The sequence below is a fragment of the Rhipicephalus sanguineus genome, chromosome 11 (genome assembly GCF_013339695.2).
Source record: "Rhipicephalus sanguineus isolate Rsan-2018 chromosome 11, BIME_Rsan_1.4, whole genome shotgun sequence".
NCBI classification, from domain to species: Eukaryota; Metazoa; Arthropoda; class Arachnida; order Ixodida; family Ixodidae; genus Rhipicephalus; species Rhipicephalus sanguineus.
In genome coordinates this window covers 2,657,443-2,666,288 of record NC_051186.1, presented here as the reverse complement: position 1 = coordinate 2,666,288, position 8,846 = coordinate 2,657,443, and the positions used below count along the sequence as shown (strand labels likewise).

At 50.3% G+C, this 8,846-nt stretch overlaps 1 protein-coding gene across 1 annotated transcript; it reads left to right on the top strand.

Moving 5' to 3' along the window:
* Positions 1–248: 248 nt before the first annotated feature.
* LOC119374212 (tigger transposable element-derived protein 6-like) lies at positions 249–926 on the top strand (the record flags this gene model as incomplete). The annotated part of the gene is made up of 1 exon (XM_037644270.1): positions 249–926. A coding segment is annotated over one exon (678 nt), but the record flags the coding sequence as incomplete, so codon positions are not given.
* Positions 927–8,846: the final 7,920 nt, after the last annotated feature.

Below are 8,846 nucleotides of genomic sequence, written 5' to 3'. Positions count from 1 at the left end.
CCCTGCAAGAAATGATCCTGGCCCGCTCGCAGCGCTTACAGCCAATCAGAGGCCGTCGTGCTTTCTCCGAGGTGCGGAGGCGGTAGAAGTGAGCGCCATTTTTTCTTCTTTATGCTTGTGTGCCTGCTGCTGCTTGTTTTCCTTGAGTCCTCATTCAGCGTGGTCCATGCTGGTGGTGTTGCCTGTTGGTGCTCTGTGAACTTTATTGGTGCGCTGTCGTCATGGCTTGTGCAAAGAGGCAGAATTTGCCGTTCGCCGCGAAACTCGAAATCATGAATCGGGTCGAGCGTGGTGAAAAGAAGTCCGACGTTGCCGCCGCGTACAAAATTCCAAGGAGCACCTTAAGTACTATCCTGAAGAACAAGGCAGACATCGGGGCCAAGTCGGACAAAAGGCCAGGTGCCCGTGGCGTCCGACGTATGCGCACTGCTGTGTACGAAGATGTTGAAGCGACCGTTTACAAATGGTTTGTGAACGTTCGGTCGCGAAACATCCCGGTGTCCGGCCCTATGATTGAGAAGAAAGCCAAGGACCTTGCTTTCCTGCTTGGCAGGAACGATTTCCAAGGTGGTTCAGGCTGGCTCCAACGGTTCAAAGAACGGCACGACATCGTTGGCAAAGCTGTTACAGGTGAAAGCAGAGCGGCGGACCTGGACAGCGTAGACAAATGGCTCGAGGAAAACTGGCGAGATATCGCAGCAAGATATCAAGCCCAAGATATCTTCAATGCGGATGAAACCGCTCTATTTTGGCAAATGTTGCCAAACAAGACACTTGCGTGTCGTGGCGACAAGACTTGCGGCGGCAAGGCAAACAAAGCTCGTGTGTCCGTGCTGTTCGCAGCTAATTTAGACGGATCGAAAAAGCTTCGACCTCTGGTTATCGGGAAAAGCATGGCACCGTGGTGTTTTCGAAATGCGCTGTAGCTTCCAGTTACCTACCGAGCAAACTCAAAAGCGTGGATGACCGGGGAGCTTTTCGGCAGGTGGCTATCGTCGTGGAATGATGATTTGGTAGGCGAAAATCGCAAGGTGTGCCTGCTCGTGGACAATTGTTCATTGCACCACTGCAGTACGACCTTCAGCAACATCAAGCTGCGTTTTTTGCCCCCAAACACTACGTCTGTACAGCAACCACTGGATCAAGGCGTTATACGCGCACTGAAAGCCGGCTATCGGAAGCGCCTAGTGGAGAGGCTGCTGCAGAACCTTCGTGTCGGCAGGGAGCTTAAGATCGACTTGCTCGGAGCTCTTTCTATGTTGAGTAGATCGTGGGCAGATGTCACGACGGAGACGATCCAGAACTGCTTTAGGCATGCCGGCTTCCGCATGCCTGGTGATGACACCCCAAATTCCGATAACAGCACTGATGACACCGCAGGTGTTTCCGCCGAAGTTTGGAGCGAGCTGGCAGAGTTCCCGGGAGCTATCGACGGATCGACATTCGACAAGTTTGTCAGTGCGGACGATGATGTCGCCATCATGGGTGAGCTACAAGATGAGGACTACGTTGCAGACGTCGTGCCGACCACGAGCCAAAGCGACAGCAATAAGGAAATTGACGATAGCCCATTGCCTACATCCTCCGAAGTGATTAGTGCACTTGCGTTGGTCCGGCGCTACAGTCGACGTCCGATTTCCCGGACTCTCAAGGGACCGCGAAAACGTCCGGAAAAACGAATGCACGTGAAAACGCACCTTTTTGGTAGGTATTTTTCGCTGACGGAGAGGGTCACAGCCGGAATATAAGATTCCCATAGCAATTCAGCCAATGCATCGTTTAGGTGGCTCTGAAAAGAGCCGTTTATAAAAAAAAAATACAACGTGGCCGGCACTACCTCATAGGTCAGCACTGGGGCGCAAAGAAGTCGCTTATTTTCTTTTGCACGGTCCGCTTGCCCGCGATTATGTCTGCCTCAATTTCAGTCAACGTCATGTTGCCGCTGTACACCAATGACAGTGTCATCAGTGCTCGCGTCAACTCCGAGCTCGTTGGCTGTGTAGGAGCTGGCTCTTCGTTCTCGGTGTCGGAGTCATCGGAATCCTCCGTAACTTGATGAATGATTTCGTCATCGGTCAACTCCGCACATAGCTCGAGGTCTTTGTCACCGTCGGCGAAGCCCTCAAGGGTTATCTCGGCTGGAATCAACACGCCGCCAGCGCGTAGATCGTCGAAGGCAACGTCCGCGGATGGCAGTTCGTCATCGTGAGCCTACGAGGTGGCTTTGTGCACTTCGAAGGCGCGGACGAAGACGAAGGAGCAGTCGGTGCCATTGCTGTAAACGGCGAATCCGCTCGACGAAAAGCGCAGCACGAAACAGCTAGGAACTCGGTGGATGCTGAAGGTCGGGAAACGTGATCACTGAAGGTAGCGTGCAGCAGCAGCAAACGATCAACCGCAGACACGACCGCAGAGCTGGCACAGCTGACAAAACAACACGTGAACGAACACAGTGAGGTTTGGCTTGGCTAAGCTACGGCTGGCAACGGACTGACACGTGCGGTTTCGAGGTTACGGCAGCCGCGGCGCGGTGCGGCGGTGCTGCTGGCCACACCTGCGATGCGAGTATGGTGGGTTCAAGGATATGAAAATGAAAACAACCAAAATGGCGGCGTCGGTGGTGACTTTAAGTCGGCGGTTAACAGTAAAAAGTCCGGGAAATCGGATGGCGAAGGCTATAAGAGTCCGGAATTTCGGACTTTTTAATACATTGACTCTACAGGGAACTTGACGGTGCCACAGATGAGTCCGGGAAATCGGACATCGACTTATTGCGTGAATGTGGAAGGTTGCGGCCTCAGCTGCTCCGACTCGTTGGACAACGTGGAGGCGTGCGTGCTGTCGCAGGCAGCGAAGTCGTTGACAAAGAAAAAGATCCAGGACTATTTTGTTCCAAAGTAGGGCACGCAAGTAAGCCACCATATTAAGAGGAGACACTGGTCTCGAAATGAAAAGTTTTATTATTGGAGATATTGTAATGAAATTGGGTGTGTATATGTATTTCTTCCTCCTGATTTCAAAAATATAATTAGTTTTCATGTACTTCAATTAGTTATCAAATTGTGAGAGCATAAGTGAAATCTAATTAGGTAATTTCTTACGTGTCATTAAGACACTTTCCCTCAGTATTTTTAGGTTCTGTTTAAGATGCAGCTGTAGCCAAAGACCTGCCATGTGGAGCTATGCTATTTATATTGTCACTGAGATATATCATCATATAAGAACTTTCAATTGTATTGACACTGTGTAATCTTGAAATGCAATTAGCTCACATTATTGTTCACAAAATTTCATATGTTAATCTTAGCCACAAAAAAATAGCATAGCTCCACAGTCCTATTTCTTACGAATTCAACGGTATAAAATTTATCAAAATTACCTTACAAAAACATAATGAAAAGATCCGTAAGGCTGGTCAAGTTGGCAAAAAATGTGAAGCTGAGAAAATCGCGTTTGAAGTTTGACACGCACTGTATAAATTTATGAAAGGAACCTTTAACCATAAATTTTATTCACATGTTCCCCATCTCTTTCCCTTCAAAACAAAACAGAAAGTGTCTTGTTCCACCCAAGGAATCATATCTAAAAAAATTTTCCAATGTGTAAAGCATGATCAAAACCCCACCATGACAAGCGGCTGGGGGGTTCTGGAAAAGCCATGGGGTATGAGGCTCAAGCGACTTGCTGCTCATGTCTTTTCAGTCTTTAGGAAGAACCTTCTAGATGTTAGGCAGCATGTTACCCTGGGTAATAGGCTGCTATGCTTGAGAGAATACCTTCAAAGTAGTCCAGGACTGTAATCTTCAGTTGCACCCGTTTTGTGTCGCCTTGCAAGTCTTTTTTGTGTTGGTGCTCTTCAGATGAGTAGCATTTGCCTTGCGTAAACGCAGAGAGTCTTTTTCTAGGCTTCGTCGAACAAGGCAATCCCCAGCAACATAGCCCAAACTTGCAGCAATGGACTCGTTGGTTGCCCTTCTTCCTTGGTTGTAGATGGCAACAGCCTCAGCGGCAGCTCGCTTCACACTTTCCAGCAAAGCGTTCCCATTCTTTGAAGTTTGGGTCCAGATGACTGAATGAAGACTCTCACTCGCGTTCTGGGTCTTCCCTTCACAGCACCGTGCCAGCAGACTCTCATCACTGAGCCTCGCAAAGACTGGCTCCAGAGCAGCCGCAACACAAGCCGGCAGGGCATTCTTGTGTGAAGGTGGACTCTCCCCATTGGCCAAGGCTCTATTGTACTTGCACCAAGAGCTAGCACCCTCGGGGCACTTTGAGTGCTTTGGTGCATCATCTGTCGATGTCATGTGCAGCAGTGTAGCTTCGACTGCCCTCTTCATAGCTGGCACGTCATTGATATTGCTCCTCAGGGCATATCCGTAGTAATTCGCGATCTTCTTGATCTTCTCTTGTGTGAGCTTTCCTCTACCCCCAAGAGACTCACCCTGAGCCTTCTTTTTGTCCACAATGTTCCGTAAAGCTGCACCCATTCGCTTGTGGACATGGTTGATGCAGTCCTTTTTGTCTATTTGGATAAAGCCGTACGCCTCGGCTTCGGACAAGGCATGAAAAGTGCGGCTGTCTCCATCAGAGAGCACAGTCGTGTAGCGCAGACCATGCTTGGCCCAGGACCTCTGAAACATGGTCAGCGCAGCCTCTACTTCCATGCGGCCAGAGTTGCATTCGATGTTTCGTTGGCACTCGTGGGTTGCCAGCCAGTCGGTGTACCCTTCGTCTTGCGGCTGTGGTCCCAGGGCACAGCCGAGACAAAAGTTTTAGTAAACAACATGGTCAATTACAAGGCCAGTGTAGAGCTCAATGATGCAGCCCACACCTATGTGTGAGCTCCGACCTCGCGTCATCCATGAGCCGTCAAACACAACATCGATGTTCCCTATGGGGTTCAAGAAGTCTGTATACAGCTCTTTTATTACTGCCACACTAGCAGCTTCACTTTCAGTCGCTGTGTTTTCGCAGGCTTTCACTAAACTTTTTAGGTGTCCCTGAAATGTCTTGTGGTGCAAGCCTCGGTGCGAAAGGTTCATACACGCACAAAAGTCTGAAAGGGCAGTAACACCTTTGCCTATCATCTGTATCCCCTTCATGGCCCTCATGTTGACTTCGAAGGGAGTGATGGTGGCAGTTCCGCTCACTCTCGGAGAAGAAAATTGCTTCTTCTCGAAATCACAACTGCTGCAAGAAAAAATAAGCTTTACCGCAAGGCCGTACTCCTTGTCCGTTGCCTTCCTCACGCTGAGACTTTTTGCGTCACATTTGTCGCACTTCGCTTGTGCAAAAAAGTTATTCAAAACTTTCATATCGACGAGCAAAAAATCGGTCCCGGCGTCACCGGTCTGGCACTCCGCGCTGACTCCAAGAAGGTCGAACTTGCGCTGGGTAGCCGACTTTCCAGACAGAACGGTCTTCGTTTGCGCCGATCTCTCAACTCGCTGCGCCTGCTCCGCCGTTGAGTAGTACGCGGCATCAACCCGAAGTGTTTCGTTAGTCGAACTTGGTCCCACGGTGTCGTCAGTTGAAGTTCCCGGCAGATCCAAAGGGTCCGGCCGCGACTCCAACTCCGCTGCCAACGGTGCACTTGTAGCCGGCGCCTTCTTGTTCCAAGCCCGTTTTTTGCGGCTTCCAAAAGCTCGTTGCGTCGATGGTTTCAGACAAGAGTCTCCAGGCACCTCGATCGCGTGGAAAAACTACCGGCACAAAGTGGAAACACGGTCCGTCGAGAAACACGCACGATCGCAAAAGCAGGCGCACACAAACGGACAGCCACGCCGGAGAACCCAACACAAAGAAAAAAATTGACGTGTCGGTCGCGCCAGCCAATGGGAGACTCGGAAAGGCGCGCTTGAAAAGCGCGCCGTGTGAGAGCCAATCAGTGGCCTGGAAACGACCTTGAGAAAACCCGCGACAGCGGCCGTTCTGCTTGAGCGACGCCATTTTGAGATGGCGCAAAATGTGCACAAAGAAAACAGCTTCAAATCTAGCCCAAGATGGCGGCGCTCGGCCCGCTGCAACGCTCATGGCGCGCGCGGGAAGTTCGAACAAATTTCGTCCTTCTGGGGACATTTTAGTGCTGCCGGGGTGCTTTGAAAGCCGATTTTATCGCGTTTCCTGACCAAATTTAGCGTTAGCAATTTGAGAGTAGGTGCTCAGAAGTACAAACGCCTCGAAAATAAGCTTTGCGAAAAATCGATTTTTTGACCATTTTTGGCCGTTCCAAGACCCGCGTCTCCCCTTAATAAAGTACTTTTCTTATTTATGTGCCTTTGTGTCAAAATCCTATAGCGGGCCTATATCGAATTATGCCATATATCGAACTAATAAACGTTTTTTGGCGAGTTCGATATACCCGGGTTCGACTGTATGATAGCTAGAGTGCAATCTGGCACTGCGATCATTCAACCACCATGGGAATTAAGGCCAAACCCCATATACACGAAAATGCACGCGACAGCGACGAGCGACGCGACGTAGATCGTCTTCGCGCAAGCGGTCGCTTGGATGGGCAAACCTCATTCACGCGACGGCTTCAGCGAGCGATCTCCACTGTTGCTGGCATGAGGGCGTTTACTCGTGCCAAAAGTGGCCCGTAGTCAGCGGTATGCAATGTAAAATACGATGTTTTGTGCTTAATGGTACATAAAATGTTATCATTGTCTTGCATCATTTTTTTCGATCCCATCACTGCTGCTACGTGCCGCCAAGCCGCGTCACAGACGGCGCGGGACTTGTAGTTCCCGTCCCTGAGGGCACGTTCGCGTTCGACAACGTCAACGTTGCGCTCGTCGCCGTTGGCCATGTTGATGAACGTTGTTGTTGATGCGCTTCGATAAGAAAGCGGCGACAATCAGCATTACGTCACCGATGCATCTTGTTCCGGTGTTTTGCTATTGGCTGCTTGAGCTCAGCACTTCCGCGCGACGAGCGACGGATTCCAAATCTGAAAGACCGAGCGATCGCGCGAAATCGACCACGCGACACGTCGCGCGAACGGCTCGTTTCGTCGCTCATAGCATCGCCCGTCGCTGTCGCGTGCATTTTCGCGCATATGGGGTTTGGGCTTTACGGGAAGTACAGGCTTGATATTGGATATTGCTAGCTAGCAAACTGCCCAAAATTCTTACCGTATTTACCCGCATAATTTGCGCCCTCGCATAATTTGCGCACCCCTTATATTTAGCCAGCTTTGCTAAAAAAAAATATTTACTCGCAATTTTGCGCTCCCCATCCCGCTCGAGCCAGCTCGGCGGCCCGCGCGCACGGGGAAACTTTGAACGGCCGCGTCGCCGCGTCCCCGCGGCCCTCACCGAGCAGGCGAGCGCAGTCATACACAAGACAGGCCGCGAGTGCGAAGTCCCTTCTTCCGATTACTTCGTTCTATTCTCCGGAAACCGCCGAGACCAGTACCAACCGTACCCGAACACCAAACGTGTTCACGGGTTGTCGGAACTGTTCGAGCGTTCACCCGCCGTGAGAATGCATGCACGCGACACGGCACGGACTACTTTCTGCATCGGAGGCGTGCGAGGGCCAGTCGCGCCAACATTTCCCCTCGCTGACCCTCCTCGCCTCCTCCTCTGCGTCCGCCATGGCGTCCGCGGTGCAACGCAGCCTTCGTTGATTTCGGAAGTTTAGGTTTCGCGATCAGCCAGTTGCGTTTTCACTGTTCTCTTGCGCTGGGCTACAATAACTATTCGGCAAAATTCAAGCTCACTGTTATAGAATTTGCCTAAGGAAACGGGAACCGCGCCGCAGAAGGGTTCGCTTTTTAATACAAGACCGGGAAGGAGACCGTTCCGAGGATCGACCGAAGCATGGAAAGTTTCCTGCCGTTGAAGAATACCTTTTCAAATATGTTCGAGAGCTTAGGCCCACTGGTATCGCCGTGCCGTGGCACCTCGTTACTCCCAGCATTGTCGCGAAGAGCTTCAAGAAGACGCCTCAACGCACTCGACAGAACCAAGGACGACGCGCTTTGGGAGGGCGGTGACAGCGGCTGCGGCGATGATTCTCAGTCGGACTTCTCAACCAGTGATTCTGACTAGACCGTGCATGACCGAATCTGGCTGGTTAAAGTACGTGCTAATTCTGTTAAAAACCCCTTCGTTTGCGTTATAATTTATTTTCTTCTTTAATGTATTATATCGCGCGCGTTAGGACTATATATTGTGCGTTATTTCAGATGTGCTCGTGAAATCTCCGCGTAATTTGCGCACCCCCTTTTTGGAGCTCCAAATTCGCGAAAAAAAGTGCGAAAATTATGTGAGTAAATACGGTATTTCTATAGTTTCAGTTTCGTTCTGCACGCAGCAGCAGTACCTGCCAAAATGCATATGGTGTTCTGCGACACTTTCAGAACACTAACTCAAGAAAACTTTCCTGAAGCTTGTCATGTTCTGTCTGGTGTCAAGCGAATGCCATGTAACATATTCTTACTGAGGCACTGACACGTGGAGGTGACGAGAAACATGCTCCATACAGTCGAACCCGTTTATAACGAACTCAAAAGTGTCGCGAAAAGTGGTTGTTATATCAGTAGTTCGTTGTATATCGACTCGCCCTTAAAAATGCGCTCTTAGCGGCCAAGCCGGTTTTTTTTCTCTGCACTTTTATTAAAGTGCTAACAACCCCTCCGGTGACAGGCTAAGCCATTTCGCGCCGTGAAGCGACGCCTCCTGCGTGCTCACGAGTGAATTAACCACCTTTGCAATGAACTGACACCGTTTCCAGTGATGCTACCGAGGACTTCTGATTTGGAGCAATTTTTGGAGCAGCAATATTTCCGTTTTGGAGCACTTTGGAGCAGCAAAATTTTCATCTTGGAGCACTTTGGA